The sequence below is a fragment of the Helobdella robusta genome, assembly GCF_000326865.2.
Source record: "Helobdella robusta unplaced genomic scaffold HELROscaffold_10, whole genome shotgun sequence".
NCBI classification, from domain to species: domain Eukaryota; kingdom Metazoa; phylum Annelida; class Clitellata; order Rhynchobdellida; family Glossiphoniidae; genus Helobdella; species Helobdella robusta.
Genome location: NW_008703571.1, coordinates 4,029,045 through 4,049,418, shown reverse-complemented (window position 1 = coordinate 4,049,418; position 20,374 = coordinate 4,029,045). Strand labels below are relative to the sequence as shown.

The following is a 20,374-nucleotide window of genomic DNA, read 5'->3' as shown; positions in this document are numbered from 1 at the left end:
ATAGTAACTCTAACAAAACTAATTTTTTCTAGTACTTTGGAAATTGGAGAAAGTAGAGATATTGGTCGGTAATTACTTGTCTCTAACTTGCTGCCATTTTTGTAAATTTTAGAACTACTTTGGATGTTTTGAAACATTGCGGAAATATTCCTTGGGCAATAGACAGATTGTAAATATGAGTGATTGGGATAACAATTTCTGGGATAATTTGTTAGGTATTTAATATATCATCTGATGTGCTTTTTTTTGTTGCTTAAATTTTGAACACTGTACATTACTTCTTCATTATTGGAATTTGAATACATAGATTTACAGACTGTATTATTTATTTTTAATTTATATTCTGTAACTATTTCTTTTTCCAAAAGCATTTTGGGACATTGACGAAATATTCATTGAACAGATTACTGGAATAATGAATAATTTACCGAACGCCAATTTTGAAATGAAAGGGTTTTTTTAATAAAAAAAATGGATGTTTTATTGATTACTCTTTTTAAAATTGAGATATTTTAAAATTCTCTATAATTGCATAAACTGGAAAATAGTCAGTAAAGTGTGAGACTATGATTCCATTTTCACAATGTCGATATAGATTCGTGAATATGTTGTGACTAATGAAGTGGTGTTACAAGTTACTCTTGCTGGTAAACTAATTGAACGAACAAAAAACCAACAAAGTAGAAACACATTATATATATATATATATATATATATATATATATATATATATATATATATATATATATATATATATATATATATATATATATATATATATATATATATATATATATATATATATATATATATATATATATATATATATATATATATATATATATATATATATAATGTTCGAAGCATGTACAACTTGGGGAAATGCAAATGGTGGAAACAGAAATTGAAAAATTACTGATGGATGTGTGTGGATTAGCTGGGTCAGATGGGGAGGACAGGGTCACTTACCGACTGAGCTAACTTGCTGATCATATAATAATATTGTTATAATCAGAGTGTGGGCATTGAAAATTTTTGCCGGAGTCGGAATTTTTTAAGGGCTGAAGTCGGATTTTTTTATCCGACTCCGGATAATGTTATCTATTTATAACAAATTTTTATTTCTTTTCCTGAAAATTATTTTTAAGATTGTGTTTCTTTAGAGGATAAATATACATAACAAAATTCAATCATGTTTAATACTGAAAAAATGCTAAAAATATGAATAAAATCACATAATTATTTTCAGTAAGTTGTTGTAAAACAAAAATAAAGTAATTTTACTAAGACAAACTGTAGCATTGACTGATTTTAAGTGTTTCTTTAAAATATTATTTATTTAATAGTAAAAATAAGGTGAAATAATGATGCAAAAGTTGAATTTTTTTAGTTAGCATGTTTTAAAACATAAAAATTAAGTAATTTTACCGTAAAAAAATAACATTGACTAATTTCAAATGTTTTTTAAAGTATTTTTCATTTAGTAGTAATAATATGGTAAAATTATGGTACAAAATTTAAAAAATTCTTCTAGAATTCGGAACCCAGAGTTCTTGGAAGTCGGGAGTCGGAAATTTTTGCCCGGAGTCGGATATTTTCAATCTGACACAGACATACTGATTAAAATCGCTGCAAAGTTTTTTAAAAGCGCTATATAATTAATTTCAATTAATTATTATTGTCTTGATTCATCGATAATTGTCTGTTGTTATCAGATATCTTTATAACACCGATTGTAGAGTTGTTGTATATAAGCACAGCCCGAGTTGTATGATATTTTGGTAAATTATGAAATTTTACATATAAAATTTTCAAAATTTTGTAGTCTGGAAAATCTAGCTACATAGATGATGGCACTGATACATATTTCACTGATTCCAAACAATTTTACTTGTTTCTAGACATCTTCATATTTTTTTACAACACGAATAAAACTTCGGAAACATAAAACTTGAAAAAACTAAATATCACATTTTTCTCAAAGATTCAATCAGTTTCTATAAATAATTTACATTAAAACATATACATCTATGTATTTTTATCTTGTTTTCTTAATGATTAAACAATTTAAAAAAATTTGTGATTTTTTATTTTAATGCTGTTGAAATATATATATTTTTAAAAATATGTAATAATACCTGAAAAATTTATTTCTATAGTTTCTTCTTCTGGCGTGCACATTGATTTGGAATCTGTTTTATTCCTTATTTCGCCAAAATTTACTTTTTTATTGTTTTTTGCCAGTTCCGAATGAATCTTGAAATTATTTTTTGTTTAAAAATGTTAATGTTAAAGTTTTTTGTTTATGATTAAAAGTTATGACCACCACCATCATCATTATTATTGTTTAAAAACAGCGAGTTTCTGTCCAAAAACAGACCGTAGGCAATAATTATTTTAAAACATGTTTTTTATTCTGGACCATCGTTGACAATAAATTTAGCTCACTCATATTTTTTAAATCAAGTCTGCAAATTTCAACCTGTCTTTCTTCTTCATTCTTCACAATTATACATTTAAACATTTATTTTCAAATTTCATTTAAACAATAATTATTTTAAAACATGTTTTTTATTCTGGACCATCGTTGACAATAAATTTAGCTCACTCATATTTTTTAAATCAAGTCTGCAAATTTCAACCTGTCTTTCTTCTTCATTCTTCACAGTTAACATTATACATTTAAACATTTAATCTACATAGTTTTCATCTCAATAACATAACGTATAATATACCTAGATATTATATGTTCTATATATGTCGTGCATTGTTTAAAAGGTTAACAAGAAATAGTCCTGCACAGATTAGTTAGTTAGTTGTAAGTTAACTACAAGAAATTTGAAGAGAAAAAAATATTTTATGTAAAATAAAGATGAACGAAAACATGAAAGGTTACAACTTATTTCATTTCTTTAACTTTATAGTTTTTATATTCGTACAAATAATCTATTAATATAGACGACTTAACGTTATAATGTGTTAGTTAACGTTAAATTATTTGCTACAGATCCTCTTATCTCTTTTTCCTTTATTATGTTACATATTATCCCTGTATTTAAACCTTTGTGCAACAAAAACTGTACACAACGTATACACACATTATGTATGCACGCGCAAGCATCGCATCATACGCACATGGCGTATGATAGTCTTTCAGTTTCAACCGACAGTATTCAAACCAGGTTATTATGTAACTGCACGAGAAATAGCACTTCTACCGACTGAGCTTAACTCGCCGATCTGGTGAAGCAGCCTCAATGTTCGGAGTCCGAGCTGTAGATTAAAAACGAATTTCTGATGTTTGGACAAAAATGCAACATCCATTACAGCTGAGCTCTTGTTAGAAAAATCCAACCGTATACAACGTACACTCACACGTCTCACAACTATGGACGAGCTTTTGAGATCCATTTTAGCTTCTTTCAAAATCAGTGACCAGCTAATTGCAGTCACTTTTGCATCGTCATCGCACAAAAACATGTATTTTTAGTTTTATTTGTTTAATGTAAATTATAGCACAAACCTCTGCAAAGTCGTTTGATGTTTTTTCTGTTTTTGGAATTCTGACATAGCCATCAAAACTAGAAAATTCTTTACTTATGCCAAGATCATTTTCAGCATAAACCCTAAAACTATATAAATAGCCAGGCTTGATTTTTGTGTAGTTAAAAGTATTTGCATATCCATCAACTTTGCCAATTTTTTTAAATTTTGTTTCGTCGTTTTCTTTCATTACGATTATGTAATATTTGATTTTACTGTTGCCTGTATCCAACGGAGGTGACCAAGACAACGTTATGTGATCAGATTCTACATCATCCAAGATCAAACTTGAAAAATTCGATGGCAAATGTTTTTCCATCAACACATGTGGTAATTCTTTTTGATCTTCAGATTTTATAGTTTTACCATTTTTCTACAAACGAAATTAGTGTTTATCCAAAACATCACAAAATGAACGCGTTTTATTAAATGATAAGCATACCTCAAATATAATATCATCAATTTGATTAGCATTGGATCTAACCATTTCAGTAATTTGTTCATAACTTGGTTCCTCTTCATTTGAATACTCAACAGTTTTAGTTTTGGGTACAAAGAAAGTTTTTTTATTTGAGAATTCATTAATATTATTGTCTAAATGTTCCGTTCCATAAAAAACAGGTTCTTGCAGTTCAACTCCTCTAAAACTTAGACCAACCTTAGAAAATAATTCAAAATTATAATTAATAATTATTGATATCGTTAATTAAACCACCTCATTTTCTGCGTAAATCCTAATAAAATAGTTTTTTTCTTTTTCTAAGCCATTTTGGAGATCCCATTTAAAAATGTTACCAGGGACTTTGCAAATTTTTTTAAACTTCGGTTTTCCGTTTTCTTTTGCTGCAATGACGTAGTGTGTTATAGGCAGACCGCCATCATTAATTGGAGGTTGCCATTCCAACGTTAATCCGGTTAGAGTGGAGCATTTTAACAACTTAATGCTAGCAGGTGAATCTAGATGAACATAAAAAAGTAATAATTAGTAATTGGATATTTAAATTTATGAAAAAATAAAAGATTAATAAATGATAAGTTAAATCTTAATCGTTCAGCGGCAGCCTGTGACAAACTTTTTAGAGACATCCGATTTATATATTTATATTATACATTGTACACTTAAGGGAGGAGCAGAAATTGAAATTATGGATGAAAGTTAAAAAACTGAACAAATTGGACGTAAATAAACACATATCTAATTAAAAACTGAATAAATATATACAGATGCTTTCAAATAAATACGTAAATAAACACATAAACAAAAAATTTAAAAAAATGCAGATGCTTTCAAACTTGCAGCTGATTCAAAAGCAGGAAAACATTGTCAGTTTTATGACTGTCAATATTATTTTTAAGCCTTTTTCAAGTTACTATCGATATCATAGACACTCTAAAATAATTTAAGATCGAATGTAGTTGTGCAGTGGTAAAAATGTTTTAATCCGTAAAGTAAAATAAAGATAGATTAGTTTGATGAAATCGATTTTATTAAAAAAACAAATTATGTTACCAACTTTACACTTAAAGTTGTATGCCACAAGTTATTGATACACCAAACCTTTGTCAATATCTTTTTGGTTTCGATTAGAAAATGAAAAAAGTTTATAAAATTGAAACTATAAGACTCTAGTAAAAATTTTTTAAACAAAAATGCCTGAACATAATTAAACAGTGTCGAATTGAAATGTTGAAATCATCTATATAGGCAGTTAAAAAATACAAAATTGAAGTGAAACAAGTGATGTTTCAAAAGAAGTCTTGAAAACATAAAAAATTCAAAAAATAGTAGTCTGTTCACTACCGTTTGTCAGAGTGATTAATATATCAAAGTAAAGAAAATTACAAAAATTGTTAAGTACTTTAAGAAAGACATGAAACCTGAGTGGAAAGAATTTGAATAAATTGATCAAACTGAAATCATGTTATAAAATTAAATGTTTGTTAAATTTTGAGAAAATTAAGATCGGTACGTTGAAAAAGATAAGATAATGAGAAAGGGTATTAATAAAAACAGATCAATCATAAATGGGCTTGGAGTTAAAAGTCTGTAGAGATTTATAATAGAAAATAATTTAAATGATTTCAGAATGTAGAAAAAAAGAAAGTGTAAACAATTGTTCAACTATAAAAATTAAGGAAAAAAGATAGGAGGATAATGAGAACAGAACAGATGGAGAACTGTAAGTGAAACTTCTATTGACGGTTGCTGAATTGTTAACAGGTTGATGTAATTGGACAGATGATGATGCTAATGATGAACGAAGATGAAGAATGAATGAAATGATGTATAAGATGATGAGGATAAGAATGTCGCATTGTAAATAGTTATTATTATTGTTATTGTTTCAGGAAGTGGCTACGTTACTCCTTCGATACCAGTTAGACGACGGTGTACTTCAGGGTGATCCAGTCTCCCATTAGTTTTCAATTTGTGTTTCAATCCGCTGATAAACTTAATTGAAAAGTCCATATATCAACAACGCCGATACATGTGGGGACTGACGGCCAATTTAAAATCCACCGCTTGGCTTCAATTCGTGGATGATACAGCCATCATCGCAAACAGCAAGGACGGTGCTCAAAAATTTATTCAATTGAGCCAAGCCTGGTGTAAGGCTACCGGAATAAATATGAAAATGGACAATTGCTGCTCATTCGGAATAAGAAAAAAATGGCGGCTATGAAAAGTTTCTCCGACGCTGACCATAGAAGACAAACTCATTCCTCGTGTTGAAATAAACGATCATTTTGTATATCTTTGCAGGATTTATGATTTTGATGGTGGCAACTCAATAGCAAAAGAATTGATGATTAAAAAGCTTAAAAACTTGCTATCGGTCATAAACGAAGCGCCCTGATGGATTCGTTAGTTCGTTCCATTACAATTGGCCTATGATATCCCGCTGACATGGATTGCAGAAAGACTGGATACCTTGGTCGTGGGGACAGTAAGAAACTGGCTGTGTATCTGAATGTTTATCCTTTCAAATCGCAAATCAGATCACTAACAATTTTGCAGGATCACTTAGAGTAAGAATTAAACTTCGCAATTATTTTAAAATTCACCATAACGAAGACATCAACTGCTTATGGAGTGAATCGGATACACAGCCAGTTTCTTACTGCCCCCACGTCCAAGGTATCCAAATTTTCAAACAACACATGATACCAATCTTTTTCTTTCAAAAATCCGCGGCCCTTAAACACGTTTTCAAAGAATCTAAACCACGATTTGGGGTTTGCGGTGCTGAATAGGTTCAGTTGGAGTGAATCCTACAACAGCTACATTAGAAATTGAAAACATGCCTCTTTATTCAAAAGATGTGAAATTGACACTCCAAGCGTTTAAGGGTTACCAACAGGAATCCGATTTCAAGCATTTGTCAGGGAAGAATCATTAGAGCAGTTGAAGAACCCATTTCCGCAAGTCAAGTTTGCCTGTTGGTCAAAATTCGCTGCCAAACTCTCAGATGTTTTATTCAAATTTCTGAGGAAGGCAACTTTCAACAATTTTCTAAAAATGTAAGCATATCCAGATGGGGGTAAGTCGTTTAACGCATTTTGTCCACTTTGTAACACGCTCCAAATAAACAAGCATGTTTTGTCAAATTGTAGTTCAGTAGCGGCTCTGAAAAGATTCACAAATCGTCACGGGAGAATATTATCCTATATTTTAAGCATGTGACAATTTGCTATATATATCTTGAAAACAAAAGCAACTTCCTTTCTCGCTATATTTTACGATCGAACTTCTATTGTCAATTCGTATAGCCAAACACGTTTTTGCTTATTTTAGCATTACGTCAATAAAATACATTATAGACATTTTATTTGTTGTTTCTTGCATCGAAAGAAATCTCGCAACAAATTGGTGATGGCTTGCGAAATTATAGACACAGCTACAATAAAGAGAACAACGAAGAGGGGTCCACTCTAACTGAACCTATTTAGTACCGCAAACCCCAAATCGTGGTTTACATTCTTTGAAAACGTGCCTAAGGGCCGCGGATTCTCGGAAGAAGAAGATTGGTATCATGTGTTGTTTGAAAATTTAACAATGAACGTCATCGCAGACATGGAAACGGAATTTGCGTCAGCACGCCTTACTTACTTACAGCACAACTTACGCCTCGCTAAAGCACGTGTTAACGCAGAGATATTCAACATAGATAGACACCGGGCACACGTTTTTCAAAAAGTTAACAAAAAGCATCAATAACAAGATATTTAAAAAAACGGACCGAATACCACATTTGCCAATTCCATTTCAAGATTGTAATACAGACCCACCAACGCACAAAGAATTAGTTTTAGCAATCCAAAGAATCAAATCCAGATCGCTTCTTAGAATCTAACAAATATTTCAATAGCAATAGATGGGCTTTCGGAGCATGCTCAGATGCTTTCTCACCTACTAACTGACGCGAAAAGACATCATCGAACAATCATCGTAACATTTCTCGATCTGTGCAATGCTTTTGGTGATCAACCTGATCAAGTTAATGCTAATCCATAATCATGTTCCACCACCAATAACTAACTCGATACGCTCAATTTATTCCAATTATTCCATCATGGTTTTGATCAACGGTGAACTAATTCCTGCAATTCAGATAAAAAAAGGCGTACTTCGAGGCTACCAATGTTTTTCAATCCTTTTAACATGTGCTTCGATCTTTGATGAGAGTTTTAGATTGCGATCGTCAGTGTGGTTACATATGGAGTCCTTCTGCAGAGCTCAAATCCAGGCCGTGGCTACAATTTGAGAACGAGTCGGCTATAATTAGATAGTACAGAGAGTGTATTTTAACTCTATTTTATTTTATTTTATTATATCATATCATTTCATTTTATCGATAGTTCATTTTCCTCAAATGAATAAAAAGGAGTTTTCACATTATCATTATTTTTATAACATATAGTGTTGAAAATTTTGATTTGTAGTAAAAATAAATGTTTTTGTAAAAATTGCAAATGTTTCAAAAAGTTGCGGATCTAAACAACTTTGTCGGGGATCTAAGATTTTCAAAAATTATTTGAAGACCGGGAGAGGAGTTTCAAAATAATTTTTTTCGACGACCAGGGGGAATTTTTTAAATAAGAGTTTATAATCGGAGAATTTTTTAACAAATTTGGGAGAGCCAACATTTTGACGCGGGGGTCAACTTTTATGGTAATATAATCAAAATTTTATTTAAAATTATTTCTGGAGATTATAATGTCAACATTTCCTTCTAGAACACTGCTGTTTTTGTTAAAACAACGACTTTTACTAACTATTAACACAAATAACGTTTAGAACGGTGGGCCGACTGGTTTCCTGTTAAAGTCGTGAAATTGCTTCAAAAACAACAAAAATTAACAATGTGGAACAGATCAGAAATTTTATTAATCATTTACTATTTTTCTATTTATAAGTTAAAAAGAAAACTGTCAAACTAATTTAGTTAACTGACAATCTAGGTAATTAACAATAAAATATAACAAATTATCAAACCTGGAACAGATTTTTCTGTTGAAATTATTTCACTCAGTACAGGTTGACCATACTCGTCATAATTCTTGGCTCGTACTTTGAATTGATAAGTTTTGTCGGGTAATGCGTGCATAAATTTGAAATTGTTAACATTCTGTGGAACTCTGCCAACTATAACAAAGTCACAATTATTTTCACTAGCTTCAATTATGTATTCCTCAACATTTGAATTGTCCATATTTGAAATCCAAGATAGTTCAAGTTTATTATTTTCTGACCGCTGGACATTCAACATGCATGGAACGGCACTGATTTCTTTAAAAAATAATAATTAATTTACCATTGTAAAGAAATTATCAATTTCAATATTGTATCACATTCATATAACATCTCAAAATCTACTAGTTAAAAAAATTGATTGATACATCGAAGCCGATTTTTGAAAATCGTTAGTCAAATATAATTAATTAATTTATTTATTCAGTTCTCAAAGGATAATGATAAAATTATTTAAATAATTTATTATCTTTAAAACTCATGAAATCACCAAATTATTTTATCCCCTCATCAAATTATCAAAAAGAAACTCTACATCTGACTTGTAGACATAAAACCTGACAATTTATTTTTGCAACTCAAGTAATGCCAATAATAAATTTCCTAAGTTCAAATATTGACTGATAAATTCTGTATACATAAATGACAAATATATGTATTTTTCAAGATTATTTGTATTTAATACGATTATTATTTGCGATGTGTAAACTTATTTGTGTTATTGGAATCATTTAATAAAAAGTGCTGAAAGTTATTGGCTGATTGACAGACACTTAACGATTGGTTGATGGTGACTGATTAAACAAAAAACAACTCACTCTATTATTTTTCATGAAAGTATGATTAATAAACTATTAAAAAATCGAATTTTTTTAAACATTCGATAATTCAACTTGTTTATTTGTTTATTTATTTTCTTATACAACAATTAATTTGTCTACTGAAATTCATGTTGATCTCGTTTAAACACGGTTTAAACACAGAATAACTTGAGTTGCTGCATCTGTGTCGTGTGTATGAGAGGGAAACTACAGTTTTAAGATTGTAGACAGTGGGTCAAAGGAAAAAATTGTTCTCAGATTGAAATTATTTAAATACCAAAGCTGAGTAGAAACAGTACAGTAGGACCAGGCATAAGGACGCGGAGTTTGCATCATAAAACTGGCTAAAGTCAGAACAAGCAAAGGAAAGAAAAGCAAATGAGAAATTTAAACAAATAGGTGAAGTCAAAATCCAACTATTCTGCTTAACAATCGCAATATTCATAAATTTTTCTAGGCAAATTAAATTAATTTTTTAATTTATTTCACGTTTTTCATTCAATCACTTTCATTAAAACTTTCTGCTATAATTGCCAAGAAGCAGGTGAAGTCATTCTAACAATCGTAGTTACATTTTGGCGACCAAAATATTGCTGGAATTTGGTTATCGTCTATGTTTACAAGTAGTCCTTGTTAAAAAAAGGAAAAGGTTAAAAAGTGCACTATAAAATATATAAAGTTATATGCTTGAAAATATTTAAAAGAGGGCAAAGAGAATTATAATGTGTTATGACATATAAATACAGATTAAAAACTTGTGGTCTGACAACACTAGAAAAAAGAAGAAGAGGAGATTTGATTCAGGCATACAAAATCCCTATGAAGGATAATTTGGAATCAGTAAAATTTTTTGAGTTTAGGATGAACAACAGGTAAAACAAAAGAGCATAAATATAAGATTTTTTAAAAAAAGCTCGGGATCGATAGAGCAAAAATTTTTCAGCCACTGAGTTGTCAACGAATGTAATAAACTGGAAGATGAAATAATATGCGCAGAACCAACTAATAACTTTAAAGCAAACTTGGCAAAAATAGGATATTAAAAAAGTCTTAAAGTGGTCCTGTCACAGACTTAGTCATTTAGGATCACTATAAAAAATTTTATGATATGTTTTTATGTTTAACGCAATTTCAAATTAAAAAAAAACTAAGAGTCACAAAATCTTACTAGGCTTTTCAAACATTTGTCATTTTTTATAGATTCTTAAGATGCAAATGGCCTTAATGACAAACTTCGCTTGTAGTTAGAGAACTGACAAGATACATTGTGAATATAACCGCTTCAATTGGAAAACGTTTTTTGAAAATTCGGAGTTGGATGTACGTTTTTACAAATAACCAGAAGTAGCAAAAAGCGTAAATCTGGTGTCAGCTTGAAAAAGGTGAATAGGCTAAACATATTTCTAACGTAAAATAATTATTTATTAACCTCCAATTTTTTTTAAATTAATAGTTTCATCTAATTCAACGAATCTTCTAGGTTTCACAAAGTCCCATTCTGGCAACATTCTAACTCGGTAACTGTCGGGAAGATCATGTTCTGAAAGTTCAACGCCGCTATCATCCATATTGACGGTAATTTTTTCATTCCAATGTTTATCATTAATGTTTCTAGTTTCGATAATATAATTTGGAACTTGATAAGGCAGCGATGCCATTTTTAAAATTTTGGAGTCCCACAACAAAGATGTCTGTCTATTCTCATAATTCAAAACAGCCTTTAAATTTTCAGGGAACGGAAAAACTGTTAGATAAAAATTTAAAAAAAAATTAAATTTATTTATCATTAATTTTATATAAAAAAAATCAGAAAACTGCTCAAACCTATAAAAAGTTTTTATTTGCAAAATTTTAATTCTCAGCATAAAGTTTTTGGAAACTATAATCGAAATATTTTTAATTTGTAAAAAAATATTTTTACATAGAAACTTATATTAATTTGTAATTGCTTATTTTTAATTCATTCATTTATTACAAACCCGGAAGGCAAGTAGACGGATTTCCGTGGAGAACGAAATTTGTCAAAGATGTACCAAAAGGACTTACGCCCGCTGGGTTGGAACTTTTTACTCTAAAATCATATTTTTTTCCGCCTTCTAACTTTTTACAAAGAAATGAAAAATTTCCATTATCAACTGCGCCAAGCAAAGAAAAATTTTCATCGTTTTCAGATTTCATTTCAATTAAGTACTGCAAAACTTGACAGTTTCCATCTGATAGCGGCGCATTCCAATTGAGTACAACACTTGAATCATCCTGATGAACTACCCGCAAATTAGATGGGGGAGGAGGAACAACTGAATTAAATTTTTATTAACCTTATATTAAATTTAAAGAATTCTATTATACACATATTTATAGAAAAATTAAATTGTGGCTACTTGTAAATTCACAGTTGTGATATAAAAATAATATCTCGTTAATACTTCAAATCTATTTTATAATTTTAACTATTCAAATCATTGTAAATTAATTATTCTATGTTCTATTTAATATTTACTAAGATGGGTTTAGCAACTTTTTTAACGTAGTCTATCATCAGCACCGCATAAACTGTTTCTCATTTCAGGATTTTGTCTATGAGCTGAGCATGCTAAATGATATCAAAATCAAAAGCACTTTATTCAGCCGAGCTATTAAGCGCTGATTTTGGATATATAGTTAATACTTTTAAAATTAATTTTTCGTGAATATTTAAGATTTGAAAGACTAATTTTTCATTGATTTTGTTATATTTATTTATTGTGATTAAGAACTGAAAACATTTTGTGTACATTTAGATATTATAAACAAAAATTATAAAATTATTTAACCAGGTTTGACAAGTTTAATAGGTTGGTGTAACACAGACGGTTTGCTATTTACACCAAAGGCATTAACAGCTGTTACTCTCAAGGAACAATGATCACCGACTGGCATTCCTGTTATCCTTGTTACAGGATTTTCATCAGTGAGAGCAACTGTCGTCCACTCAGGCTGAGTCGTTGTAGATACGTCTACTCGGTATTCCTTAATAGGATAACCACCATCATGTTTTGGTTTCTCCCAGCTAACAGTAACTGAGCCATCCTCTACGTTTAAAATTTTTAAATTTCTAGGCTCTGATGGTGTCGCTGAAACATTAAAAAGTTGAAAAGTTAAATATAATCAATCAATGGTTTTAAATAAAATACAAGTAAACTAATTTCTTTGTAATAAACTATATTATACTTTCTACTTTATAACTTTATGTGTTGTAATATAAATAATCTCAACTAAAAATGTCTCAGTAGTTGCCATGTATAAAGTGAAATCATTTTCGATCAAGAATGTGTTTTATAAAGAGTTCCGTCAGCTTCTGGAACAGGGAGGTTTATCATTCTCGGAGAAGATGTGAGTGCATTTAAAAAATTCGCTTAGTGATTCCATTTCGGCAATAGCCGACCTGATTTGTTGATCGACCTGACATGGCTCTGTTCTCGGTCCCCTGCTAAATATGTTATTTACGGCTTACATTATTGAAGTAAGTAGAAAATTCACCTGTACACGGATGATATCCAAATATATATATATAGAGAATCTGGATCACTAAACTCACATTCACAAAATGTCGTCTACGGTCATGTCTGCAGTTAAATAAGTTAGTGACTTGATGGTTGCAAACAAGCTCGAGTTAAACAAAACTCAATATTTATGAATCGGAACCTCTCACAGATTAAATTTCAAAACCCATAAAAGACTTTGTGTTATTTTTACTTTTGATTTTTTGATTGATGGCTCTGCCAGCTATGTTTATATCAATTTTACCGAATCAGATCAAATCTAAGTTATTTGACATTTGATTTGGATTTTACGGAGGCAAGAAAGCGCTTTTACAGAATACCCGCGATAGTATTTTAACAACTTTAGAATAAAATACGTTCCTAATAAATATAACTTTTATGTGATTACATATATACATAGGTCCTAGATATTGTGAACTCAAGGATGGACCACCCAATTGGTATGCACTGAATAGCAAAGCTGGGTAAAAAAAACTCAAGTGAGTTTATGTATAAAATCGAAATCAAAATAACTTTTACATTAGCTCTGTTAACCACATTGTTAATGCCTAATATTGAACTCAATAGTTGAAAGCACTAAAAAATTGACAAAATAAAACATATTTATTAAACGATATAACAGAATTAGTGCAAACTAACATAAACTATCTGTTAGCATGGTAGGATTGGTCAACTCAGCTGCTTGTGGACTGAATCCCGACTGATTGTAAGATCTCACACGAAATAAATATGGGATATTTGTTTTTAAAAAATCACAAGTGAAACTGCATAATTTGCCATCTATTCTTCCAACTGGATGATAATCATTACCAATTTCCTTCATATCAATGAAAAACTGATCAACATAATAACTCAGTGGCCGGTCCCAAGTTAGTGTTATTGATTTATTAGTTATTCTAGACAATTTCAAATTTTTTGGAGCATCAGGTATATCTAACGAAATATTAAAATATTAAGATAAATAAGAATCGTTTGTAGAACTAACTAAAAAAATTACCTGAAAACCTTTTAGTGCAAATAGATTCGTGAAATTCAAGCGGTTTTTTACTACACCCAATTCTATTTACAGCCAGCACTCTTACTTTATAAAAACTTTCAGGTTTCAGATCACGAACTTCTACTGAATAAGTACTTCCATCAACGTTTGCTACGTCTTTCCAGTTTATGTCACCATCCTGTTTAACTTGTATAATGTATGATATAATAGGACAGCCTCCTGTATAATATGGATGACTCCACGTAACATGAATTACACCCTGACCAGAAGGCTGAGCTCTCAACGTTTGGGGACTTGATGGAAAGTCTGTTCATGAAATATGTTGTAATACAAATAGTTAATAATCATCCATCAAAGGTTTTTCACCTAAAGATTCTTGGACAGTAATAAAATCTGGAAGGTTAGCAAATTCACTGGAACCCATCGCATTTTCAGATTTGATTCTAATACTATATTTTTTATTGAGTGGCAATCCAGGTAATTTATAAAAAGTGTTCGAATTATCAAGACATGCCAAAACATGATAGTTTGTTTCATTTTCTTCCTTTATTTCAATCACATATTTCATAATTTCAGATAATGTGTCATCTTTTGATGGATCCCAAGTAATCACTGGATTACTTTTACTAACGTTTTCCACAACACTAAAATTAATTGGTTTATGTGGAGGCACTATGAGAAAAAAAATTATTGAATATCATTTTTAACATATGAAGTGTTATTTTGTTGAGTTAGTAAGTTTTAAAGCATAAAAATGAAAACTAAAATTGTTAAAACATGAATCAAATTACATATAAAATAAAAGACTTATAAACCATGTTAAAATTTTAAATTTCTGACGAAATGATATTACACCAACGAAATACACTAACCAATGAATGCACAACCCAAAATCATTTTTAATTTTAAAATTATAAAAATTAATCTGCAAAAAGATGCATAAAATTAAAATTTCTAAGAAAAAAAATGAGAACTTCTAAATACATATATTGAAGCCTCGTTTCTGATTACCGAAAAAAATATTTATATTTAAAAAAAAAAAAAACGGAATAATTTTAAAAAAAGAAAAAATAATTGAGTATAAAGACGTTTATTAAAAGAAGCATTAAAATAAATGTAAAATATCTTTTCAGCAAAATATTTGTTAAAATTACATAGTGATTACTTTTTGGCTTTGAACAAAAAATTGGTTCGAATAAATCACATGCTTTTCTACTGATGCCTTGATTATTGAAAGCATAGACATGAACAAAGTAAAATTCTCCTTGTTTAAGATTTGAAATTTCTGCCTCAAGAGTGTTCGCATCGGTAGAAATTTCTTTTCTCCAACAAGATTGACCATTAAAACAAGTTTCGATTAAATATCCCATAAGGGGAGCACCCCCATCATAGAGCGGGGGTAACCACGAAACAGTGACACTGTTATCTGTGATGTTGGTTACATGCAAGTTCAGTGGAGAGGAAGGTACATCTGCAAATTTTAGTTTTGACTTTTTTAAAATTGAAAATTTCAGTATATTATATGATTAACGGTGGCCATAATACAAAATCGCATACATCATTGTTAAACAGGCGTCAAAACGTTTTAGTTGTGACTTATTATAATTTTAAACAATTTGGTCACATCTCCTGATATCTTATAATTTCTGATTCATCATTAATTGGTAAATAATGTTTTTATTTAAGTTAATAGTTAATAAAATCTTTGCACAATTTCAATCATATTTGGTGCCGTCCTCATATGAATAGACCCGTTAACACGACACACACCAATATTTTATATATTACCAACTCGCACTGTATTATTTTATAACGGCTTGATAATGAATTAAACGAGCAAGGTAAAAAATTTCTAAGGAAAGAAAATGAGAACTTCTAGTTACATATATTAAAGCCTCGGGTTGACTATGCAGGGGGTGGGAATGAGAAATGAACTCTCATCTCCTAAAAATGCTCCCATTGGCGATAGGTATCTTACCTCAGTCAATCAAGTCCTACTCCTTGCTTTCACGTGGCGAAGCTGTTTAAACTAACAGGAGAGGGCGATAGCGAGTAACTGGTGCCATAACCAGACGTTCCGGGCCATCCACCTAGTGGAAGGAAAACTCTAACTTCAAACCTCCGCTGCCTTGCGGCCACACCCATTCATAGAAAGGCTATGGGAGTAAACCCAAACAGAAAATCGCTAGCACCTGCAGTTGGCTATGAGAATGGTTCTGCTCACCAACTCGGTATCAGTTCCGACTAAACTGCTGCGTCCATACTGGTCAGTCATCACGTCGCAATTTATTGTGCCTGCTGACAACGGCCTTTGTGGAAAGAGAGGGTGTGGCTAGTTCTCACAAAACTTTTTCCACCTTAAACTAATTCAATTGTGCAGGTTGTCTTCGGTGGATGCTGTGAGCGTAAAAGCCCTGCGACGACTGGAGAATGACGACGGGCAGAGGTAGGGGATACTACTGGAAGTGTCTAGCCACTATCCAGCACGTAGGCGGCCTTGGTGTGATGGTCGCTTGTTACTGAGAGCTACATGGATGAGCAAAGCGGTCGGTCCCTCAGAAATTCAAAGATGCTCTGATCGTTCATAAATTTAAAAGAAAAGGTGATCGATCAAACTGTGACTACAGAAAAATCTTTCTGCTTTTGCTAAAGATACTAGCCAGAGTGATTGCTGAACGCCTGGCAAAACATGTCAACAATCAAGATATCTTTCCGGAGAGTCAGTGTGGATTCAGAGTTGGACGCAGCACAACAGATAAGGTGTTCTCTACGAGGCAACTACAAGAAAAATGTCGCGAGCAGCAACGGGGACTGTATATGGTTTTTGTTGACCTGACCAAGGCATATGATTCGGTTGATAGGTCAGCACTCTGGCGCTGCTTGTCAAAAATTGGTTGCCCCTCTGTTTTTGTTGCCGTTGTTCGTTACTTCCATGAAGGTATGTATGAAAGCGAAGCGAGTGTGGTCGAAAATGGTGAACGGTCACAGGATTTTGATGTTACAAACGGAACCAAGCAAGGATGCGTTATGGCTCCATTGCTGTTCAACATCTACTTTTCATTGATGCTCCGAGTTGCTTTTCGTCACGGTAGTGAGGGGATACCAATCTGCTATTGTATGGATGGGGATGTTTTTTATATTAGACGATTGCAAGCCAAGTCCAAGACACAGATCTCTGTTGTTCGGGACCTTTTATTTGCTGATGATTGTGCACTGGTTGCACACACACAAGCCGAGATTCAGACGCTGTTCAACCGCTTCTATTTAACAGCTGAAAGATTTGGACTTACAGTCAGTCTGAAAAAAATTGAGGTTTTGCATCAAAGCTACCCAGTTTCGTTGGGGGCAATGGCCCATGTGATGGCGGACGACTTGCGTCTCAATTCTGTTGATGGATTTTGTTATCTAGACGGATATCTCCAATAATGCAACTATCAATGATGATATTACAGCAAGGCTTGCAAAAGCAGGTGCTGCTTTTGGTATGCTGACCGGACGTCTTTGGAAAGAGTACGAAATTACTCTTGCCACAAAAATTGCGGTATACAGAGCAGTTGTGCTCCCTTCACTGCTTTATGGTTGCGAAACCTGGCGTTCTACCGTCGCCATATTCGCAGGCTCGACCAGTTTCATATGAGATGCCTGCGCATGATTGCAGGTATCCGGTGGGAAGACAAGGTCCCAGACACAGTGGTTTTGGCAAAGTGCGGTATAATGGGTGTAGAATCGCTGCTGCTTCAAACACAGTTTTGCTGGATAGGGCACGTTATACGTATGCCAGATAAAAAATTCCCAAGCAGGTTTTTTTGTGGTCAGCTGGCATCGGGAAATAGACTGGCAAAAGGCCCTGTACGCAGATACAAAGACACCCCTAAAGAAAATATGAAAAAATGTGGTCTAGACCCCAAAGCTCTTTGTGTTGGTGCTCTGCGACGCTCGGAATGGAAAAGGTTTACCCAGTCGGCGGTTTCCGTTTTTGAACTGGCACATACAGCTGCCCTCGTTGAGAAAAGGACTCGACGAAAACAGACAGCCCAAAGCGGCGATAGTACAGATGTATGGGTTTGTGGAACTTGTGCACGGAAATGTTCGTCAAGGATAGGACTTTTCGCTCATTCTATTACTCACCGATGACCCAATTCGTCGATTCGACGATGTACCCCATACCCGTTAACACGACACACACCAATATTTCATATACTACCAACTTGCACTGTATTATTTTTAAAATGACGTAATTTTTACCTTGCTCGTTTAATTCATTACCAAGTCGTTGTGAAATTAGTGTAAATGAACCGCTACGTTCAAATTACTTCCATTCTTTTTAGCCATTAGTCATAGATAAAAAAAAATTAAGTTTTTCAATCACGTCTATAGCAAAATCCCGTAATAATTATTTAAGAGAACAACGACATATTAGACAGTTTCTTTCTACCGCTTTGGCTAGTGATCTGACACGGTGTTTGATACTGTCCAAATTGGACTACTGCAATTCTAGTGATCTGGCACGGTGTTTGATATTTTCCAAATTGGACGACTGCAATTTTGTGTTATATGGAATATCTAAAAGTCAAGAATTAAGTTTCCAGAAAATAATGAATAGAGCCGCTAGAGTAGTACTCAATTTAGATACACCTTTACATCGTCTGTGATCAACGACCTCGTCGAATCTAATGAACCTCCATTGGCTTCCATTTCACTTTCGAGTTTTATTTAAAATAGTTGTCATCGTCTTCAAACTTTCAATCTCGCATTCACTGTCGTAACTCGGTGATCTTCTACATAGTAATACAAACAATCGTCAACTTCGCTCTACCATCGCTCTACGTTTTCAAACGTCTGACAGAGGATGTTTTGTGCTTCAAGGGCGCCTCAGTCGCTTGCCAGGGCGCTTCATAAGTCAACATTACCATTAGCATAATTGTATAGTTGTTTTCGCATTTATGAATATTGTTTATGCATATTAAGAGAACGTTCCTCAAAGCACACAAAATCGCTTCACCATGAACCCCAACGATTTTCTTATTAATTTTAATAAATTGGATAGTAATTAAAACGTTACTGTTAAAAATATTGAAAAGCTCAATCATAAACTTTCAAAAGCTAAAAATTTGGTAGATTATATATATATATATATATATATATATATAACAAATTTAATTGAATGTTCTTGCCCATTTAGTATTAATTTCTTTTGGGTTTGTTCAATAAGACGCAATTGTTGTAACTCAATTTTATTAAACTCGTCAAGCATTTCGAATGGCTGATTAAATTAAGACTAATCAAAAAAGCACTGATGAAAAAGAGGGACTGGAAGAAAAAAGTTGGAAGACCTGTGAGGAAGTGGATGGATGATATCACGGAATGGACGGGGGTTGGAACATTGAGCTCAATAAAGATGGCGAGGGAAGGAAAAGGATTTTGGAAAGATAGAAGAATACCATCGGCCTCAACGGTCCCTTAAGGGATTACAAAGGATCATTGAATGAATGAATGAATGAATGATTAAATTAAAATTAATGTAAAAAGTAATTTTAATTTAATTTCCTTAATCATTTTATGCTTATATTTTCCTAATTTGGTTTGTTTATTCTTCTTGATTTTACAATTTTAAATACTCAATTCATATTTAATAATTTAAACGTAGGCTCTGATGATGACATACACTGTCGAAACGACGTCGTCAGCCGTTCGAAATGCTTGACGAGTTTAATAAAATTGAGTTACAACAATTGCGTCTTATTGAACAAACCCAAAAGAAATTAATTAATATAAAATGGGCAAGTACATTCAACCAAATTTGTTATAACGAAAATCTCGTACCAAACTATATATATATATATATATATATATATATATATATATATATATATAATATATTTTTGTTTATCCGGGCGCCTCTGACGCTATGCACAGGGCGCTCTTAAATGACATTATA

At 32.0% G+C, this 20,374-nt stretch overlaps 1 protein-coding gene across 1 annotated transcript; it reads right to left on the bottom strand.

Annotated features, from left to right (window-relative positions):
• Positions 1-3,463: 3,463 nt before the first annotated feature.
• Positions 3,464-15,920, bottom strand: HELRODRAFT_71352 (hypothetical protein; the record flags this gene model as incomplete). Its single annotated transcript, XM_009012080.1, has 4 exons — positions 3,464-3,830; positions 11,404-11,711; positions 12,721-12,998; positions 15,602-15,920. Coding segments are annotated over 4 exons (1,272 nt in total), but the record flags the coding sequence as incomplete, so codon positions are not given.
• Positions 15,921-20,374: the final 4,454 nt, after the last annotated feature.